Genomic DNA, 23,023 nt, shown 5'->3' on the forward strand with positions numbered 1-23,023 from the left:
GCTCCTGCTGATGTGTGTCTCCAGAATTAAACCTGGAATCTTTGACTTGTGAGCAGATGTGTAAACCACTACCAATGGAGCCACGTGGTAAATGTTAAAACAATGGCATGGCTTGTTTCACAGCATGATTTTCTACAAGGACATTTTCCATACTTACATTATCTCTCCACAACCACACATCTGCCTAGCTACAGGGCTAGGACAACAAGGCTGTAAAATTAAAAGAAAAAAAAACATATCGGTTGAATTTTATGAAAACACATCTGCCACTTTGTGACTGTAAAGGGTTACAGTCACAAAGTGGCAGATGTGTTTTCATACATGACTAGAAACTATTTTTTTAAAATTCAACCGATATGTTTTTTTTGTGTGTGTTCAGGCTCTGCTAAGAAACAAACAGCCAAATAGACAGTAAATATCTAAACGGATCTCAGTTGAAACACAGTCTGGCCTACAGGAGCCATTCCAATTGGTAGGTCCTTAATCAACAGCGGCTTTCATTAAACAGACTGAGTTTTGCAGGAATTAATGCATCTGCACGAGGGAAACTACACATCTACAGTTTTATATATCGCGGTAATAACCCACACACTAAATATTCGGGCCCACGGTAGAAATTTGCGTTTTTACAGCCCACACTGAGATGCTGTAATCTGAGCTACGGGGCTGGTTTCTCCGACAGACTGCCCATTTCCTCCAAACCAAGACTCGACGACAAAGTCTCGACTGTTCACTGCAGATGAAATAAGGCGAAAGTTGTTTCTCTCTCTTAAACTCATTCATTCTGATATTTTCGCACTTTTATTTTTAAAGTAACTTTACTCTGCTGATCAGTCGAGGGGAATAACCTGGGGAGCTGAAATAAATCAGACGGCTTGTCTCACTTACTTGATGACTTGAGTCAATCAGATAACCCGGTCTCATTGATTAAGCCCTCGCGCAGACTCAGACGCTACACCGCCGCATTAAAAAGGGGACACATGGCTGCATATGTGGATAGCAGATGTTCCTGTCAAACCTGTGCTGCTGAGGTTAATGATTTGCTGGTTATCTCGTACTTAGTACTTGAGCGTGGAGTTTGGAGTCTGCCCTCCGCTCCGATAAAACAAAGCAGAAGAAGCTTGGAGCTGCTTTGCCTTTCCTTTTTTTGGCCCTGTGGTGCCACTTCATCCATTGACTGATTTTTAAATTCATCTGGCCGCAGAGAGAGGACGCACAATGCTGACTTTTGTTGTGTTCTTGATTTGTGCAGCCATATCTGTCTCAGCTTCTGCCAAAGGTGAGTTGATGAGTCTTTCTGAGGGGACTTTGGGGATGTTTAGAGGAAAGCTGTCAGTTATAGCGAAGCCTGATTGAGTTTATTTGGGACTAGAAGATTGATATCTTGATTTGTAGGTATTGGTCAAAACTCTGGCATTTTGCTGTTTTCTTGAGGCGTTTACAGAAAAGAAATGTTTGTTAGTTACTGATGGGCTTGTTGTTCCTTGCTTCTTGCTTCTGAGACACTGAAACTTTCAAAGGCACAAATGAATGAATGCTGGCAGGAAAACAACCATCACATTCAATGTCAGTGGAGTGGCTTCCCATATAGTGCTGTTTGATGAAATCACCAGCTTATAAGAGGTAAAGGAGACCTAACATAAAAGCACGTAATATGTGCCATTTGTAATGATGACTGGCTTCAGATCTCTCTGAAATATCCTTTGAGGTTTCCCAGGGAGCAAAAAGATCCACAAACTGATCAAATAGGCTTCAGGGTGCACAGTGACCCATGATGAAATCAAATACTGACACGTCAGTCTGTCTTCCCCTGTGGAGTAATCTCATAAAGGGTGTCACTAATAGAGCCCGGGAGAGAGTTTTATCTTCTCTCACTTGGAGCACACCCAGTTAAATGACCGCTGATTGAATCACAACAGCTCTACAAACGTACCCACTATGCAGTTTGTCCATTTATATCAGGGAATTTGTTGCAAAATATATGTTTTTAATATGAACAAGTTACTTTGATATAACTGGCAGTGTATGCGGCACCTCAGTTCATCTCAGCATTGCTCTGAAGTTAAATTAAAAGCTCTAAACTTTCAAATCTGCACATCACTTCCTCTAAGTGTTTTAATAATCAGTCTAAAAGCTATTTATTTGATGGCATTTAAAGTTTTCTACTAAGCAGAAACTTTTCAAATGAAATAAATGACCAAATTATGTCTTAGACTTTCTACAAACCTGAGCTGTTGTGTTATTGATGTGATTTTCTGAGAAACACTATCAGCTTATCAGCAACTATTCCTCAAATGTAAGAATTTGGAGCCTCAATGATTTAACTACACACAACATTATTCTCTTAAAAATGACAAACACTTGCTTTTTGAAGTGGTGGATTACTATTTCACTCTCATGATAATAATAGTAATCATAATCATAATAATGATGCATTGTCTGAGCTAAAAGTCTTTTCATAGATGATTGTAACCCGATGTTTGTTCACAAGCTGTGCTTCCTGTGTTTCTTCAGGTGCTGCTGCTGGACCCCGGCTGAACAACAACCAGCTGTACAAATTCAGCTACACCACTGAGGTTCTGGTAGACAGAGCCAGGGGGTCAAAAGAGGGCAGTGCTGGCTACAAGTTCTCAAGTGATGTGAACGTTAATCTGGTTTGGAGAGATCAGAGCAACAAGGATGACCAGCTGATTCAACTGGCGGTATGTGGACCCGAATCTATGCTGAGAGAGGACATAATGAGATTATATCGTACATTAATTTAATGTTAACTCTAAATTCATTTGAATGAAACGTTTTACTCAAGCTAGCTTGTGATAGAAAAAGAAGAAAACAAGCTTTTTGTTATAATTAATCAATCTCTCTTTAACAGATCTCAAATTTGAGGATAGAGCCTGTGTCGCCCAGATCAGAGAAAAAGAACATCCTACATGGATCCACAACCGAAAGTATTTTGGGAAAAAATAAACTAGCAGCTCTAACAAAGCCTTTCTTGGTGCATCTAAAAAATGGAAAGGTAAGAAAACCACTGTTGTAGCTTCAAAGGAATCTCTGACCTAATGTAATTGTCAGCTTTTTTGGAATGACAGTCATTATTTTCTTCTTCTCTTTTAAATGGAAGGCATGCTGATATAGGTAGTGATAGAAAGTCAGTACTGTCCTTGCAGAACTCACAGCACTGTTGCTGTCATCAGAGAGTTAATGAGTGTACTTTCATTATACTGAAGTGATGATGCTGGCAGCGGAAATACCAGACAGATGTGTGCATGCATGTGCAAAGGTCAGCTGATTCAAAGGGTCAATAAATGACTGAATGAATGATGGAGTCTGACTAAAAGAGGGACTTTGGGCTTAAAACTTTAATAATTATTTAATAATTATTTAATAATTAAATATAATAATTATTATATGGTCTGTTTCAAAGCTTTATACTTTAGACGAGCATGAAGCGTGATGAGACTGAACTTTCATGTTGGCAGCTTGTTAAAACAAATCTAATAAGACTTTGTAACCAGTTTTCATTCAATAATTGTCACATTTAACAATGTATTAAAAATGTATCCATCCATCCATCCATCCATCCATCCATCCATCTTCATCCGCTTTATCTGGGGCCGGGTCGCGGGGGCAGCAGCCTAAGCAAAGAGGCCCAGACCTCCCTCTCCCCAGCCACCTCCTCCAGCTTATCCGGGGGAATACCAAGGCGTTCCCAGGCCAGCCGAGAGATATAATCTCTCCAGCGTGTCCTGGGTCTGCCCCGGGGCCTCCTCCCGGTGGGACATGCCTGGAACACCTCACCCAGGAGGCGCCCAGGGGGCATCCTTGTCAGATGCCCGAACCACCTCAGCTGGCTCCTTTCGATGTGGAGCAGCAGCGGCTCTACTTTGAGCCCCTCCCGGATGGCCGAACTTCTCACCCTATCTCTAAGGGAGAGGCCAGCCACCCTTCGGAGGAAGCTCATTTCTGCCGCTTGTATCCGCGATCTCGTTCTTTCGGTCACTACCCACAGCTCGTGGCCATAGGTGAGGATAGGGACGTAGATCGACCGGTACATTGAGAGCTTCGCTTTTACACTCAGCTCCCTCTTCACCACGACGGACCGGTGCAGCGTCTGCATTACTGCAGCTGCAGCCCCAATCCGTCTGTCGATCTCCGGCTCCCTTCTCCCATCACTCGCGAACAAGACCCCGAGATACTTGAACTCCTCCACTTGGGGCAGGAACTCATCCCCGACCCGGAGTGGGCACTCCACCCTTTTCCGGCTGAGAACCATGGCCTCAGATTTGGAAGTGCTGATCCTCATTCCCGCTGCTTCACACTCAGCTGCGAACCGTTCCAGTGCGAGCTGGAGGCCCTCACCCGATGAAGCCAACAGAACCACATCATCCGCAAAAATCAGAGATGAGATTCTGAGGCCACCAAAGCGAAAGCCCTCCGCCACTTGGCTGCGCCTAGAAATCCTGTCCATAAAAATTATGAACAGAACCGGAGACAAAGGGCAGCCCTGGCGGAGCCCATCACCCACCGGGAACGAGTCCGACTTATTGCCGGCAATGCAAACCAAGCTCTTGCAACGGTTGTATAGGGATCGAATGGCCCGTAGCAATGGGCCAGACACCCCATACTCCCGCAACACCTCCCACAGGACACCCCGAGGGACACGGTCGAATGCCTTCTCCAAGTCCACAAAACACATATAGACTGGTTGGGCAAACTCCCATGCACCCTCAAGTATCCTCGAGAGGATAAAGAGCTGGTCCAGTGTTCCGTGACCAGGACGAAAACCGCATTGTTCCTCCTGTATCCGAGGTTCGACTAGCGGACGAACTCTCCTTTCCAGCACCCTGGCATAGACTTTCCCAGGGAGGCTGAGGAGTGTGATTCCCCCTGTAGTTGGAACACACCCTCCGGTCCCCCTTCTTAAAGATGGGGACCACCACCCCGGTCTGCCAGTCCACAGGTACTGCCCCTGATCTCCACGCAACATTGCAGAGGCGTGTCAACCAAGACAGCCCTACAACCTCCAGAGCCTTCAGGAACTCGGGGCAGACCTCATCAACACCAGGGGCTCTGTCACCAAGGAGTTGTTTAACTGCCTCAGTGACCTCGCCCCCGGAAATTGGTGGGTCATTCCCCTCATCCCCAGACTCTGCTTCCTCCTCGGAAGACGTGTCAGTGGGATTAAGGAGGTCCTCGAAGTATTCCTTCCACCGCCTGACAATTTTCTCAGTCGACGTCAGCAGCGCTCCGCCAGCACTATTGGGTTTTTTGCTGATAATAATTTTTAACAATTCTTTTAACTTTTCATATATTTTAACACATTTGTAATAATTTATTTTTTAAATTCTAGTATTTTTGCTTTTTTCATCTTGAAAAAAATTACACTATTAACACATTAAAACCTTTTTGAAGGAAAAAAGTGATGCAGTTATTTCTCACACCCAGTGTGTGGTGCAGTCAGTGAAGAGTTTTTTGTGTGTTGTTCAGACTTGTTTCAGACATCGCCTTCACTGGTAGATATGGATGCCACACTTCATCCAAACCTATTTAAATTTGTGTCTTGTACTGATCTGTAACTTCTGTAACAGGATTCAAGAAAGTCTCACACATTTTAGCTAAAATATCATCTTAGATCCAGTTTGGAGAAAAGTTTTGAGTGTATGTGAAATACGATAGAAGAGTGTCTCCCTTGGTGTTGTTAGTTTATTTTTACCGATGGCAAGCTGTGGCAGGAAAAATACACAGAGTAGCAGTGGAGCGTCTATTTATGGTGGTCCTATCTGATATTGTGGTTGGGGGGCCACGAATAAATTACATACTGTAAAGGAGACACTGTAGGGTGATGTAACTGGCTGATCCCTAAACTCATGACTGAGAGTCAAAGTCCATTATTGAGCCAAACTGAAGCCTCATTGGAGAAATTTGTGGTGTGATAAATTTAAATATATGGTCAGTCTGATCTGAATCATTTCAAGTCTGTTTACCAAAAAGCCTGAGAGTGATACAGCCGCATGATTCACAATATATCTGAGAGCACCATTTGCCATGTGTTGCATGTGTCTACAACATCAATAATACATTTGAGGTGATTTAAAAACACCCTGGATCTCTCAGTGTGCTCCTCAAAGAACTGACATGTTTCTTTTTCAATTGTTTCAACATACTCAACTCTTAAGTACTTAAGTTACTTAAGTAACTTCCAGACTTCTAGTGTGTTTGTTTGTGTTGAAAGTAGAAGTGTGATGTCTTATATATTTTAAACTAGAATGATTTGAAAATATATTATAACATTGCATTATACTATTTCTCCTTCAGGTCTTTTATTTTATGTGCTAATGCTAAAGTCATTCTAAGTTTTTAACATTTTTTATCTGCACTTCAAAGAACAGCACTAATGCCTGCACGTAATGCAAATAGTCCCTGATGTCACAACTATGCACACATGTTTCTGTACACGAGTGCGCAAAGGAAAACTGACACCTGTAAAGCCATTGTCAGTTACAGCATGCACAAAACGGAAGGTTGTTTGCCTCAGTTGCTATTTTAACTGCTGGTGCAGTTTGATATGCATTGTTTGAGAGCATAAAATTCTGCTCTGACATGTTGCTTTCTTTTTACATCTACACTGTAGGCAAAAGCATTTTATTCCTACCGGTCAGAACCTGCAACAGTCAAGAATCTAAAACGAGGCCTGGCCAGCTTGCTGCAAGTGCAGCTCAGTACTGGGAAGGTTGTAGAGGTTAGTGACAAACTAATCATTTCACAATCATTTTTAACATACATCCATGTACGTTACTAATAAAAACAAGCTGTCTGTTTAAACAGAATGATGTGTCTGGGAGGTGTACTGTTGAGTACAAGGCAGTAAAAGGTCAAGTAACAAGAACCAAGAATCTAGAGACATGTAAGACAGAAGAGGCTGGATTTACCACTCACAGTAAGGTCAGTCAACATCCAGAACAACTCCAACTCTAACCATACTAAACACTAACTTTTGCAAGCTGATTTCTGAAGTATTTCTGAATCCCGCCCCCTCCAGGTCCTGGGTGTGAGTAGGAAGTCCAGTTCTGTTACAGTGTTCACACTTGAAAATGGTTTCATCCGCTCAGCTGAGGCTGAAGAAACACACTCCCTGGCTGTTAATGCTCGCAGATCTGTTGCAGCTAAAGTCTTGTCCAGGTAAGTACCCTGACTGGGAATTCATCTGAGATTCCGTGTTTTATAACTGCACACTTCAAATTGTACTTCCTTCTATCCTAGGCAAAGCCTGAAATTGGTTGGTACAGAGGCAGGACCACTGGAGGCTGCCGGGAAAGATGCTGCTGCAGTTGTCAAGTCAATAGATGCCAAACTGGGAGCTGTTGGTATTGCGGCTGAGAAGGTCAAATCTGAGTGCAAAGGCTGCCCATCGGTGAGTAACTGTTTACTTACAAATCTTCACTGTCACACAGCTTTGTTCTCATGGATGCTATGGCTGCTCCTCCCTGACCCTGGTTCTGCCAGAGGTTTCTTCCTGTCAAAAGGCAGTTATTCCTTCCTCTCCCCTTATAAGGGGAGTTGCCTGATTGTTGGGGATCCCTCCCTACTATAGATACTATAGAGATGTGTAGAACGCCTTCAGGCAACTGTTGTTTTGATTTGGTGCAATATACTGTAAATAAAATGTAATTGATCTGAATATTTCACTATCTTTTCTTTTCTTATGGTATTATCACCCATGTATAGCTAACATAGCTTATCTAGCTCTGAGAATTAATTCGCTATTATGTATTTCTATTCACATAAATAACACGTCTCTTTAAATTTGTATTAACAGGACAGGGAAAGGTCTTGTACTTGTGTTTCCTCTCCAGGAGCACTTTTCATGCATTTAAACCTTGTTCTGAATAGGAAAAGTGGTTTCAAGTTGAGCTGTTCAAGTCATTAAAACAAAATGACTTGTAATAGTACAGTCTTGGTAAACAGATACAGTTTATTTTTGTACTTTGATTACTAAGTGAAGATGATCTATGTTCTAATCCCCTCTCCCCTGTGTTCTTCCTCTTAGCTTTTTGAACATTGGCAGGCTGAGAAGAAGCAGCTGGAGCCAGAGAGCCTGTCCAAAACCAGGGCTCCTCGGAGCTTCCTGGCCCTCATCCAGACCATTAGGAAGGCGCCCAAGGACGAGATCCTCAAAGTGCTGAGGAGTGCCAGCAAGACGTCTCTGTAAGTGAGAGCCTTGAGATATAGAGATAGAGATATATATATATATATATATATATATATATATTTATATATTTTTGCATCTTATTTCCTCTTTACTGCTCTGCCCTGTTTAACTTCTTTCTGCTGGTATCAGACCTCAGGTTGTTGATGCTGTAACATCCTCCCAGACCTCTGAATCCCTGGATGCCATGCTTGAATTCCTTAACTTCACTGATGCCAAAGGTTTGGTTCTGCAGGAGAGGTTTCTCTATGCATGTGGCTTTGCTTCACATCCCAATGAGAGAATGCTCCAGGCCCTGCTGGTGAGTTAAAGGAAAGTTTAAGAATTTCTCCCACTTAGAAGGTATCGTAAGAAACTGGTGCCCTCTAGGTAATAAGATAATAATGCAGGATTCACTCCCAGTTGGTTGTAAACAAAGAATAATTTTGCTTAAGTTACCTGCCAGCAGTCAGTGTTTTCAGCAAATTGTTATAAGGAACATTTTCCTTTCAGGATATTTCTAAAGGGAAGATCGGCAGTACTGACATCAAAGAATCTGTGGTGATCATTATGGGAGCCCTGGTCCACAAACTGTGTCAGAAAGGAGGCTGCAACTTACCTGTGAGTCATCTAAAGAAGAAGTGACACTGAACAAAGCCCAGCATTTCTTAAGGGCCAGAAAGTGTACCCTACATACTGGAATATACTAGAAATGCAATAAAAATGACCAACAGTTAACTGATGATTTTTCTGCTTCATGTTTGTCTCTCAGATCGTGGAGCAGGTCAAGAAGATGATATTGAACGCTCCCGACAGCACAACGGTTGAGTCGGAGGTCCAGATGTACCTTTTGGCCCTAAAAAACTCTCTCCTGCCCGAGGCCATTCCTATTTTCACCAAATATGCAGAATCAGAAGTGGGAGCCTACAACACCATTGCCCTCACTGCCCTGCAGAGATACGATGTGAATCTCATGACCAGTGAGGTATGTATCGAATATTACTCTGTGGTTAAACAATTACACACAAATACTTTCCTGCCAGCTAATCTTTTTTTTTTTTTTTTTTTTTTTTTTTTTTAGGTCAAGCAAACAGTGAACAGGGTTTACCACCAGAATCGCCGCATCTATGAGAAAAATGTGAGAGCCGCCGCTGCTGACGTCATCCTCAGTAGCAACCCCACATACATGGAGGTGAAGAATCTGCTTCTGTCCATCGGAAACTTGCCACATGAAATGAACAAGTACATGCTGTCAAAGATCCAGGACATCCTACGCTTCCAGATGCCTGCCAGGTGTGTTACAGGAAAATAACCTGTCTCTGCATCATAGCTCAGAAGGACTTGACAGTTATATGATGACAATATATTAAAACTGTTAAATAGGTTTCCCTTTTTTTTTTTTTCAGCAAAGTGCTAGGGCAAGCTATGAAGGACATGATTTCTTGTAACTATAACCGCTTTGCAAAGGTTGGATCATCATCTGCATTTTCAGGATTCATGGCTCGTAAGTGACAAAAGAATGACATTTTTTTTAATTGTGATGAAATATTAAAAGTAAGTCAGCTTAATTAAAGAAAATATCAATCTTTGACTATATAAGCAAACACAGTTACATGCATACTAACTGAGTACTTCTAATGTCTTGCTCCCTACAGAGTCCCCCGATCTGACCTCCACATACAGTTTGGACATCTTGTATTCAGGCTCTGGGATCCTCAGAAGAAGCAACATGAATATTTTTGGTGCTACTAACGAAGCAATGCTACATGGATTACAGGTGAACTTAAAGAGTTTCATAAAATCACTGAATCCTCAAAAATAGAGCGAATTACTGAAATAAATGGGAACATTTCTCTTCCAGGTGGCGATCGAGGCCCAGGGTCTGGAGACTCTGATTGCTGCCACACCTGATGAGGGGGAGGAAGACCTGGAGTCCTTTGCCGGGATGTCGGCTCTGCTTTTCGACATCCAGCTGCGTCCTGTCACCTTCTTCAAGGGTTACAGTGACCTCATGTCTAAAATGTTCTCCATGACTGGAGACCCCATCAATGTCGTGAAGGGTCTCATCCTGCTCTCGGATCATTCTGAGGTAAGATCCCAATCACAGTTATCAGCTGTTCCCAGAAGCCTTTCCACTCCTTCAAAAACAGTGTCAGATTTGCAGATTGTAGTTCACTTTGTTCAAGGAAAAGCAGCACACACTTAAAAACATACACGTGTACACTCTGTGTGAAGTCAGAAGTGCCGTCATTGTTGCTACATCACGTTGCCACGTGGATGACTAAGAGTGCAATAAGCAGACTTTGACACTGGAGACGGAGGCTGAAGAGGCTTAACGCTGAAGTCAAACTTAGCATAAATGTCAAGAAAGCGTAGAGGAGGCAGGGCAGAAAAAGCTCACATGAGTCATGCTGGGCAACACACGTCTATTTCACTTGGTCAGATGCAACGACTATGTGTACACAGACACAGAGAGGAACGGGTCACACTTAATAACTCCAGCTGTCGAGGTGAATGACGCAAGTGTGAGTAGGGTCTAAATGTGTGAAGCTGAAACAAGGATGAGGTATTGTGAAACAGGTGCTATTTTAAAAACAGTGCTTTTTTTAAATTTTACTTTCATATGATACTCTATCCCTTTTGTATTGGCTTTTCGGTGGAAATACATGGAATCGGTTCTGACTTCAGTGTATCCATAGAAAAGGGTTACTTCCTGTCTGTGACTGTGACAAGCTCATTATTTCCTACAAAAGCAGATTTCAATCTAGAATCTTTCTGTGTATACAAAAGCCAAGTTGATCATTGTTATTTTCTATTTTGGACTGAATTCAGACATTGATCATTTTATTTTTTGTCAGCTTGTGAGTATTTATGTTGTCAACTTAATAAACTATTGTTAGTTTGGGTAGTCGAAGTGATTCATTCTCATTCATGACTGATATATAATTATGTTTGTCAGAGTGTGATGAAGACTTAGAGTTAATATGGTCTGGTGTGTTTTTTCTCATTTTCTGGCCTAATATACACAAAGAATAAATGTGATATGAAGTTTAAACTAGAAAAGAAGTTTCTTGTTTTCCTAGGGTTAATTTCCACATGCTTACAGCACTTAATATCTAGAAAGACTCACATTTTTTTCTTTTTTTGCAAACTATCTTAATTTCAATTAAGCATCCATTGTGGGATTTCTTCTTATTTGCTGTCTTTCAGGTCATCCAGCTCCAGTCTGGTCTGAAGGCAAGTGCGGAGTTTCAAGGAGGTCTCGCCATTGACATTTCTGGAGGCATGGAGATCAGTCTGTGGTACAGAGAGTCCAAGACCAGTGTTAACAACAGGTACATTGAAATAAACAACTTTTACCATAAAACAGCGTACAACACAGCACAAAAAGCCTTTTGATAGACAGACAGTTCTTAGAAAACACTCTCTGCGACTGAACGTCGATTCTAAACCCCATCACTCCACTGCAAATAGATTTCTGTTGATGTTGGATTTACGTGAACTTTAGACAGTCTATAAGTGTTGTCTGATTCATTTGTTCCATCTGCACTTTGGATTTGCTCCAGTATTGTGCTTCACTCCTGTCTCACTGGTAGGGTTGTGTGGCTATGACATCAGGTCTGTCTGGTTCTCTATTTTAAAAACATTACAGTCAATGCACAACAGTAACTCAATATCAGTTAGCTGTCGGCATCCGGTGATGAAAGAGTAATGCTACAGATTTTTAATATTCATATGTGGTTTGATGGACTGCACATCAGTGCTCATGTCCTGCATCTAGAATGTTTAAACTTGAGTCCCGGAGCTGGTTAATTAATTAAGTGATTAAAGAGAAGCTTCAGAATGATTCACTGTGATGATGATGTTAGAAACAATGCCTTGGTTTGTAGACCATTGTTTGGAGGGGTGTTCGCAACTTGAAGTTGGACTTCAGGACTGTTTGTGTGCAGGGGAATGGCAGAGGCAGGTGAATGGATCAGCATAGCTGTACCTCTTCCACTCTGATAATAGAGTGGCAGACTATCTATAGAAGCAGAACAAACCACATTGGTATCTCACCATGTCTACATGAGCAAAGTTTTGACTATTTAGTGCTCAGGCATTAGGGTAGACATTGGGATTGGGCTTATATATGTACCTTTCCCTCTGTGAGTGTCTTCTTAACTGAAACTTGCTTGACTTCTGTTCACTTTATCCTCATTCATGTGATAAACCCCACCAAGAAGTAGGCTTATACTGGTGGTATCACCAGTACGTTGATAGCATATTAGAAGGAGAAGCACATTATAGTCAGTGGTGGTTCTATAGTCTGTTCATAGGGTTCACCTCCAACAAGCATTCATCACCACTGTGTTATAAATAATCTGACATGAAGAAAACAATTCTTACTTGACTGTGACGTGTCATGACCAACAGAGGAGGCAAATTTAACGAGTAGAGAAAAGAAAATATTGAGATGCTAGCGGAAGTTATGTAATAAAAGCACCTCTGCCAAACAGTAAATGATAGACTAGACAGCTTTTAGTTATTTAGCATTATATTTAATTATCAGCTACACTCACCAAGTTTTGCTATTTTTTTTTTTCATTCTCAGAAGGTTAACGGCTTTTTTTTTTTTTTTTTTTTAAACTGAGTGGCTGTCCTCGCTGTCATTAGGTTTGTTTAAACAGAATCATGCACTCCACTTGCAGTGTCAGGGAGTGGAGTCAGGTGGGGGCCCCAGTAAATTAGGTCAGGTCTCTCCTACTGTCACTGCAAACTTTGCACATTGCAACTACTGTGGTTGCTCACTCACCAGACCAAAGCACAGATTTCAAACGGTCTAATGTCCATTCCTTGTGTTTCTTGGCCCAAACAAATCTGTTCTACTTGTTGCTTTTCCTTAGTAGTGGTTTCTTAACAGCTATTTGATCATAAAACCCTGACTCCTCTGAACAGCTGATGTAGAGATGGGGTGCAGTGACTGCGCCTGAGGACACATTCAAAGTTTTGGCAATTTTCTGGACTGACTGACCTTCAGTTCTTAAAGTAATGATGGACTGTCATTTCTCTTTACTTAGCTGATTGGTTCTTGCCATAATATGAATTCTAAAAGTTGTCAAATTGGGACAATCAGTTGTATACCAACCTGACTTCTGCACAACACAACTAATTGTCCCAACCCCATTTAAGAAAGCAAACTCCACAAATGAACGAGGCACACCTGTGAAGTGAAAACATTTCAGGTGACTACATCCTGAAGCTCACTGAGAGAAGGCCAAGGGTTTGCAGTGCTTTCAACAAAGCAGGAGGTGGCTATTTCCAGGATCTAAAATATTAAACACATTTAGTTATATTTTTTTTCCTTTGCTTCATAATTCTATATATCTTGTTTCATATATTTGATGTCTTCAGTATGTATCTACAATGTAGAAAGTAGTAAAAAAAAGTGCATCCAAACTTTTGACTGGTAGTGTATTCCAACTTCAGACCTACAAAGCCAAGAGTCCCAGCATTGTCTGTTGAACACATTGTTTTGATTTGGCTGTGTTTTCAGAGCAGCATTAGTAGTCACTGGCAACGTTACTGTGGACATGGACTTTTTAAGAGCGGGTGTGGAGGTCAGCTTTGATACAGAAGCATCACTGGACTTCATTACCACTGTCCAGTTCTCAGAATACCCCTTCCTGGTGTGCCTGCAGATGGACAAATCTACCTTCCCAGTCAGGTACTAAATAATAAAAAAAATGTTGCCATCTTTGAATAATCTCTTATATTACTTAACTTTTTATTTGTAATGCTCTTCCTTCAGTGAATACCTGACCAAGTATGAGAGCCTGCCATCAGGGAAGAGTGTTGTATCTCGCAAAGGCAGAAAGACACTCATTCCTGGTTCCGAATTCCCTCTTCACCAGGAGAACTCGAACATGTGCAAGAGGGTTTTCGACTCCAACTGGTAGAAAAGAAACCGTCGGTTTTCCACACGCCCAAGTGCTTCACTGCATTCAGGGACAGCAGCCACACCTCTGGTGTGACACAGCAGGTTGTGAAAAAGCAGTAAAAGACCATAAGAAAAGAAAAGTGGTGCATTTTTTTTATTATTAACAACACATGCAATGTTTACATTCCTGTGAGTATTTAAGTAATTGTAATTCAAGCTTTGTTTCCAATCAGGGATCCTTTCTTTGTGTTTTTATGGATTTATTTGAAAATATATTTATGATGGGCACATACAAGATGTATGTTTTATATGATGTAAAATACTCAGCATGAATAGTGCCACTGTAATCTTCTCCAACACAGTTACAGCAAAGAGAAACATGTAAATATCAGACTTCAGAGCGCAGGTTAACTCAGAACACATGTGCTCTTTTCCCGAACCAATTCTTCTTTCTTCTTTCTTTTTTTTTTTTTTTTAATTAAATGTATTTTAAAGAGGAGTAGTTTATTGTTTTACATCACTGTATAACCCTTGACAAGCTTGAAATCACTTCAGGGTAATGTTCTCAATTAATTCAGTCTTTTACAATCTTATTGAAGATTTAAGTTGCTCCTACAAAGTTAACAGATTTGTTAGCTTTGTCATTACTTTATGAATTATCAGATGAAAGCTGAATCAATAAAAGTGAATCCATTACCATAATTTATTTTTATTTTTTTGTATAGGAATATAATTGGTGTTTGTCTGAAAATGTTTGGGCACAACATGAACTTCATTCCATGTTAAGGAAACAGATTGGTTGACAAAAAGTGTACACTAAAAAATAAAGTTTTACATGTCAAAGTCGCTATATTTGTCTATTTACCCCATGAAAGCGATTGAATGTATGCATGTACAGTGCTGCGCAAACATTTTAGAGACAAAAATAAACTCAGGATGCTTCTAAAAACTATTTTATGTTTTAATTTTTGTCCTTATGTTCATGGAAAGTAACACGAATAGAAACAAATTAGGACTGTCTTGTGATGTGATTGCACCAATTACAACACCCGGCAACATGTTGGTGGATTCGGTTAGGATGCTTTGTTTGAATTTGGCTTTCAACTAGATCTTAATCACACACCTGCAAAGTTTTGTGATGGAGTCAAGTTGAAATCACAATCTAAAATAATATTGCAACTTTGACATAAATTAACCTTAGCTTCCTTGAGTATTTGGCAAGTATGTAGTTCCAGGTATCTTGGAGAACAAGCAGCAGTTAGTGAATTTAAATAGTCTTCTGTTTCTTTATGCTATCCAATACTGACTCAGAGTTCAAGACGTTAATCTGTATTCAAAATCCAGTGCTCTTTGGGAGCTGTAACGTCTGCAGCACTCCCAGTTTTCTGTTTCTGCGGTTGCTTCAGAATAAATGTGGGACTGCTTCATTTCCTCTGTTGGTACTGCATGATAAATAAAAATCTAACTTACACAAAATGTGGCTAAATTTGATAAAGACCCTCAAGTAACATCATCTACTTATATTTTCAGAAAGCCTACATGTTAACACCACTGAGCTTGCATAACAAAAACCGAGCTCAGTATTGACTGTTCTCCTCCTCATTACAAACATGAAGACAACACTGGCCCATTGTCATGATCCTGGGTCTGCTGACCCAGCGTTTTGTGTTTAGTTTATGTAGCCTTCAGGTTTCCTAAGTTCATCGTTTTCATGCCTAGGTGTTTCTAGTTATTTTCCCCTCGTGTTTCCACCATGTTAAGTCTCCCCTGCTTTTCATGTATTTCATGTCTGTGGCTTATGTTGTCAAGTTCAGGTTGTCATGTCTATGTCTCACTCTGTTTCCTGTTTTATTGTGAAGAGGTCTGGCGTTTCTGTGTTCGTGTTCAGTTTTACTCTCCCACTGTGACGTCATTATGTTCATGTGTGCCAGCTGTTTCCCCAGGTGTTGCCACTTCCCTCATTATCTTCCTGTGTCCATTTAGTCTGTGTGTTCTCAGTCATTCTTTGTCAGGTCGTCCGTTGTATTCACCCGTTGTACTCGTCCGTTGTTTCCTATGTCTCCGCTCCAGGTATCCCTGTCAGTTTGTTATGTTTAGAGTTTTCTATGTTTTGTTTTAGTTCACCCAGTTTAGGTCATTGTTTAGTTTTCATCGATTCCCTATTATTTTGTACCCTCGTTTCTTTCCTTAATAAACGGCTTGTTTTGTTATTCACATCTCATTTCGGTCTGCGCTTGAGTCCTTCCCTGCAACATACGGTCTGCCCTAGCCAGACCGTGACACCCATGGCTTGTCATCAAGTTTGCTGCCACCTGATTAAACACACCTTTAGAGTTATGCTACTTTTTAAAAAAATCTATTTATATATCTGTTTTTTTAAATTAGATAAGCAGAATGAAATTGATTCATAGATGTTAAATGAGGAGGAATGTAGCTATAGTCCTGGGCTAACGACACTAGAATTTAAAACTTGATACTGACACCCAGGAAAATATTTGTAGTTTTAGATACCACAAGGAAATATTTGACTCTAGTAAGAGGCATAATTTTGTTAAAATAAAGATTATAGTAATTCTGGTTCATCTAGATGTATTCAGCCAAAGACCAATTTATTTCCTGTGCTTCTGGTGACTTGGCACCATGTTTTTATTGCTGATTAGATAGAGTTGGTGAGTATGGAAGCCTGTTTCCACCACTAAAGAAAAAAAAAGGATCCATCACTCAAATTTTCCACTTATTTACTCGAAATTTTGAGAAAAGTAACTTGAAATTTCGAGTTAGCGCTGCCAATCAGTAATCTACGTGAATGATGTCATTTCCTTGTTACCCGGAAGCTGAAGCCCTCAGGTATAAATGCTACAGCTAAGCTACCAGTATTACATCCAGTCATGAATGCACAGATTGCTGAGTATTTTCAGCGTGGCTTCAAAAATGATGAAATCCTTGTGTTATTAGCTGAATCACATGGCGTTACTATCAGTAAAGGTACTCACGAAAGCGAGTGTGTTGTACGGTGGCCCCTAGAGACAAAGCACGTACAAACTCCAAAACACTTGCAAACTCCAAAACACATGCAAACTCCAAAACACATGCAAACTCCAAAACACGTACAAACTCCAAAACACTTGCAAAATCCAAAACACATACAAATTCCAAAACACTTGCAAAATCCAAAACACGTACAAATTCCAAAACACGTACAAATTCCAAAACACTTGCAAAATCCAAAACACTTGCAAACTAAAAAACACATGCAAATTCCAAAACACGTACAAATTCCAAAACACTTGCAAAATCCAAAACACGTACAAATTCCAAAACACTTGCAAAATCCAAAACACTTGCAAACTCAAAAACACATGCAAATTCCAAAACACAACGGAAGTGCTCCAGGACGCTAGGAGCAGTGTTGAGCTTTTGTTACCTAGTAACTACACAAGCCAGGAAGTACCAATGACCGGATTTGGGGTTTGCAGCCTTAAAGGCCGCATTTTAAGGCCGATTACGTCACAGCGACAAGAGAAGGCTTTCCCAATTCAAAGGCTGCTCGAAATGCGGCCCTCAAATGCGTCCATAATTTCCCTTCATGGCCCAACATATCCCAGACTTCATAGTGCGGTGGTGGTGTGGATAATTTTGCCGAAAAAAAAACGGTGGAAGCAGAGCGGAGGAAGAGTAAACTTTCAGAAGTAAGTACTGAATATTGTCACTTATTTATGCGTAAATATTTTTTTAATGAAGAACATTAAACCATTATTGTTGGCCACATGTCGGGAAAGTTATGTGACATTAGTCATGTCTGTACTTTCAGAATTAACTTGGTTTTAAAGCCTTTACTTTAAAAAATATATATATAGTCGACCTTAATCTTACAGAGATTGTGATGATTTTGTGGATAATTAAAGTCAGTCATATATCCACAAACACAACAAGCTGAAAGTCAGTGATGCTGCTCGGTTTGCAGTCCTGAATATCACAGCACAAGGAAGATTCACTGCACTGTTAATGTTAGCTATGTTATATTGCTGCCTCTGTTCGGTGGTGTCGAGCCAAACGGACTTTAACGTGTGTTTGAACGAGCTGACGGTTCACTCGTTAAGCTGAAAGAAAGATGCTTTAATCACAGGAGTCACACATGTGTGTCCACTGTACCATCTGGGAACTCCTCTTGTTTCGTAATAACACAAACACTAAATCCTCCTTCTTTTGTGCTGTTTTGTAGCAGTGTATACACCTGAGACTGTCACCTGTCTGTCTGTCCTGCACTCTCTCTCTGTTTCTTTCTCTCTGATTGTGTAATAAAAGTATGAACATGTGTTTATAAGTCACACTTGTGTTTGAATCCTGCAGCTTATCACACATTTGATTTCCATGTGTGACAACTGCAAGTGTCCAGAGTAAGGACAGACTGAGGGACCCACTGCTGCACATCATCTGTGAGGCTTTGCACTAGAGCAGGGCGATATGGCCAAAAATATTTATCACGATATATATTTGAAAATTTGTGATAACGATATAACCGACGATATAATTGATGCGAGACAAAATACAACTCCACAACATTACTAGCGCAAAAAGACAACCTTCCATTTATATTCACTTAAACAAGAAGCTGGTTTTTATGTACATTAAAGCTTTATAAAAATGTAACAGTACAAATGCAAATTGCTTGCTGAAAGTTTAACCAAAAGGCATTTCCACTAGAAATGGGCTGACATGTCCTGAGCATAACCATGTATAATATCCACTGAAGTTAAAAAGAGGTGCTTTGCAACATTAAACTGCAGCGTGCAGTACGCATTTTTCGGACCATAAGGTGCACGGGATTATAAGGCACATTAAGCGAAACAAAGCAGTCAGATAAATCAAACTTTATTAAACTCATTCTTCTTGCTTCCTCCACTTCTGTACCATTGATTCCTTAATGTTGAATTCTCTGGCAGCTGCTCTATTCCCATGTTGTTGCAGTATATTAATGACTAACCTCGTATTGTGGATGGATTATCTCAGTTGTTCTCCTGACTGAAGTTTGGTCCGTTTACAGCATCCTGCCATGCGATTGCATTTGTCTCTAACCATGAAGAACCTTCACGTTAACTTTTATAAGTGGAAAAGTGTTAGTGTTCGTCCTCCAGCTTCACTGTTTATGTTATGCTAACATAGCTGTGTCGCTAGCGATCACGTAGCACATCATTATATACCAGCTAGCCCAACTTCAGTAACCCTACAAACGTCACTGCTGTTTAGTTTCCTGTCTTCATTTATGTTGCAAGTGATAGCAGAGGTGTACGTTTGATTTTTTTCAGAAATCTCTCAGTCAGAACATGCAATATCATGCTTAGGTAACTAGCGAAACTAGCGAGCTAACTTCCGCTAGCTTCCTGCTAACTTCTAACTCCGTTAAATGTAATAACTTTTGTTTTCATGGATGCCTGGAAGTTAAACTTTATAGTTACACCTCGTAAAGCAGCAATGCTGATCGTTTTATTAAAGATGAAAGAATTTAGACAGTTTTTAACTCTAAGTGATGCTGCAGTGTTGTTTGACCTGAAGCATACGGAGTTTAGGACCCAGATTACTCCCAGATTTAAGAGCATCTTAGTCCGACAAATACGACAATAACAACGGCCGCTTGCATGTTCTGCAAAAAAATGTGCTTTGTCGTGTATCTGACGGACAAACACCAAACCAGTTCCACATCACGGAAGTTGCACCATTTTTACAAACCAATTCTGGATCATCTGTTTCACTCAACAATCGGCCATGTGCGTATGAAAACAAAGGCACTGCGCATGCGCGTTTTACTCCCATTCTATCGCGATATTTCATTTTCCTATCGTTGCCTAACATTATACCGGTATTACCGTGAACGGTATAATATGGCCCAGCCCTACTTTGCACCCCTGATGATCCACCAGGACAAACTCAGCAGTGTGTGAGGAAGAGTAGGAGGAAGAGCCAGCAGCAGCTGACAGATGGAGAGAAGAGACAGACTGTTCCCTGTTTGTGAAGGACTGCTAGAAAAGTTTAAAATAACTAATTGTCTGTCCTGAATCAGTCTTATTAGGTAATGTTCAAATAATTTTATCATTCCAGTGTTTTCAGTGTGGGAGAAAGTACTCAGGGCCTTCAAGTTACACACTATGAAAGGCAGCAACAAGTTTAATATTCAGAAACCTAAAGTATGTATCAGCAGCAGAATGGAGCTAAAAATAAATGTTTGTTTCAGTTCTATGAAGCTTTGAGTATTTTGGATCAGTAGCACTGCTGTGTTTGTTGCATCATATTGCTGTAATTGTTTATATGCTTTATATATTCTGAGGTAAGTTGATCTATAGTGTTACATCATATTCTATAAGGATGTTATGTGTTTGTAGACTTTCTGCCCAGTTTGACCCATTTAGCAGAAGCCAGCCTGTTTAAGGCTCTGATATCTATTCTGTATGACTTAAAGCAGTTATGACATGGTCTGATTTTCTCACCCAATAAAGGAATATTTCATATATCAGTCTACTCTTCATTTTATCAGAAACAGTTATCACAGCTTGTACATTTTCTTTTTATAAATATATGTAAGCAATGAGCCAAATTTAGTAATGGCAACATGAAGGAACAACATTTGTCTCTTATATATGATACACCTATATATGCACTGTCAAAGATACTTGTCTTTGAGTGAAGATTTAAGGTGATAAGACATGTAAATAACTGCAACTTGAATCTGTACTGAGGCTCAGTATTTGACACAGAGTTCATGTTCACTGCTGTAATAGCTAATAATGATTAATATAATAACTAGAATATTGGCCATATTATATTTACATTACCAAAGTGATATGACTTTAGTCTCATGAACAACATCAGCTAATTCTTATTTACTAATTAATCTTGAAATGACTGTTCAGTACAGAAATGAAGCCCAAAAATCATGTTTTACTGTCCTGTGGTCTCAGCCTCAGATACTTATCAAATCACACAAAGCTCATGTAGAAACAAACAAACAAATGAACAAAATATGTTCTCCCTCATTTCTGTCAAACCAAGTTGTATGACACGTTTCCAGCGGTTAGTATCACGGTTGCTAGGCAACCTGGGAAGCGCGACGGAGACTAGACCGTCCCATACAGACAAACTTGCCGTTTATTTTGCAAATCGAGCTCAACACTGCCCCTAGCGTCCTGGAGCACTTCCGTTGTGTTTTGGAATTTGCATGTGTTTTTGAGTTTGCAAGTGTTTTGGAATTTGTACGTGTTTTGGAATTTGCATGTGTTTTTTAGTTTGCAAGTGTTTTGGATTTTGCAAGTGTTTTGGAATTTGCATGTGTTTTTTAGTTTGCAAGTGTTTTGGAGTTTGTACGTGTTTTGGAATTTGCATGTGTTTTGGAATTTGCATGTGTTTTTTAGTTTGCAGTGTTTTGGATTTTGCAAGTGTTTTTGAGTTTGTACGTGTTTTGGAATTTGTACGTGTTTTGGAATTTGCATGTGTTTTTTAGTTTGCAAGTGTTTTGGGTTTTGCAAGTGTTTTGGAGTTTGTACGTGTTTTGGATTTTGCAAGTGTTTTGGAGTTTGTACGTGTTTTGGAGTTTGCATGTGTTCTTTAGTTTGCAAGTGTTTTGGAGTTTGCATGTGTTTTGGAATTTGCATGTGTTTTGGAGTTTGTACGTGCTTTGTCTCTAGGGGCCACCGTAGCCAACAGCACATAAGGTGCAGAATAAAGAACTAAATTCATTCATCAGTTCAAGACAGCATACTCTTCATATAACATTATTTGATCCTTTAGAGGATCAAGGATAAAGGATTGATGTTTATAGGGGTAGCAACCCCTAACAGCCCTTACACACCAAGAGCACTGCAAAAAAGCAACACAAAATTCCAAACTTAATCTGTAAAATATATAAGCACTGAACATGCGGTGTTTTTCTGGAAAATTTGTCCTCAAGAAAATGTGCTGTAAAAAAATGAGTTAGATATTAAGGGATGATGAGCTGGTTCTTATGTTTCTAAACAAGAAAGAGACGAAATGTAAACTCTGGGTTCATTCAGGGAGAATTTCATGGTTTTCATGGATCTGTCTGGGGGGTATCTTTGTTTCTTTTGCTGCTTCCTGGAAAAAGCTTTTACTCTACCGTGATCTTTCATGACTTTGTGTAAGTTGGAGGTACAGCCACAGTACAAACACGGATCGTAGTTTGCAGTGTTTTCATTTACAGCTGTAAAGTACCTCTGCCTTCCCACTCACTGAGCAGATAGTTATTAGCAGCAGTAATTAGCATATGCATATCTGGGTGTTTTGTACTCACACTGTTCATGGGTGCATTATGTAAAGACAGCATGCTAGTCTTAGCTGACAATAGTTGTACAAACAGGGTCCCTTCTGGTTCCCAAACAGCTGAGCAATCAAAAATGATGATGTTAAGGCTTTAAAATGAGGAGTCCAGTCTATGTTCCTGTCTGTGAAGGCTGTACCAGCATTAGCATGGACTTTTGATAGATCATTGTTTTGCAATGATGATATACCTTAGTGGCTTAAGTGCAACTCACACTTGGTGATCCAGGTGAGCTAATAAATCTTGTGTTTTCCCGTGGTACAACTGTGCCATCAGAGTACCTGCTGGCATCCGAGGACAACAACTGGTCCTTAATGTAGATTCTTTAGAAACCACTGAGAGCAGCTGGGGCAAACCAGTGTCTGCCAGTCTCCCTGCATCCATGGCAACCAAGTAAACACAGCAGCAAACTGTCAGGTTAAACTTAAGCCTGGCCGGGTGATGTTTCAGTGTCACCCGAAAGCTAACCTCGCACGCTGCTAGATGCCAAATGTGTACTTATGTTAGCATAAATCTGTTTGACTGCCTTTCACCCTCGTTTTTTTCTTTTCCTTTCTTTTCTTTTTTTTTTTTTTTGCTCAGTTGTGAAACT

At 40.3% G+C, this 23,023-nt stretch overlaps 1 protein-coding gene across 1 annotated transcript; it reads left to right on the forward strand.

The window, feature by feature from the left end:
* The first annotated feature begins 721 nt into the window (after positions 1 to 721).
* On the forward strand, positions 722 to 20,613 carry mttp (microsomal triglyceride transfer protein). The gene is made up of 19 exons (XM_082536326.1): positions 722 to 1,279; positions 2,515 to 2,702; positions 2,873 to 3,016; positions 6,632 to 6,739; positions 6,826 to 6,942; positions 7,040 to 7,179; positions 7,261 to 7,411; positions 8,048 to 8,205; positions 8,339 to 8,507; positions 8,699 to 8,806; positions 8,958 to 9,170; positions 9,267 to 9,478; positions 9,592 to 9,689; positions 9,841 to 9,962; positions 10,047 to 10,274; positions 11,396 to 11,520; positions 13,722 to 13,892; positions 13,977 to 17,794; positions 18,456 to 20,613. The coding sequence occupies exons 1-18, from the start codon at positions 1,219 to 1,221 to the stop codon at positions 14,122 to 14,124; spliced, it is 2,661 nt and encodes an 886-aa protein (XP_082392452.1). The 5' UTR covers positions 722 to 1,218; the 3' UTR covers positions 14,125 to 17,794; positions 18,456 to 20,613.
* The last annotated feature ends 2,410 nt before the right edge of the window (positions 20,614 to 23,023 follow it).

Source organism: Aulonocara stuartgranti (assembly GCF_965226115.1).
Source record: "Aulonocara stuartgranti genome assembly, chromosome: 6".
NCBI lineage: Eukaryota > Metazoa > Chordata > Actinopteri > Cichliformes > Cichlidae > Aulonocara > Aulonocara stuartgranti.

Coding starts and splice junctions, on each gene's coding strand:
- mttp (XM_082536326.1), top strand. CDS start 1,219: ATGCTGACTTTTGTTGTGTTCTTGATTTGTGCAGCCATATCTGTCTCA. Junction 2,703..2,872: donor ACCAGCTGATTCAACTGGCG/GTATGTGGACCC, acceptor TCTCTTTAACAG/ATCTCAAATTTGAGGATAGA. Junction 8,206..8,338: donor AGTGCCAGCAAGACGTCTCT/GTAAGTGAGAGC, acceptor TGCTGGTATCAG/ACCTCAGGTTGTTGATGCTG.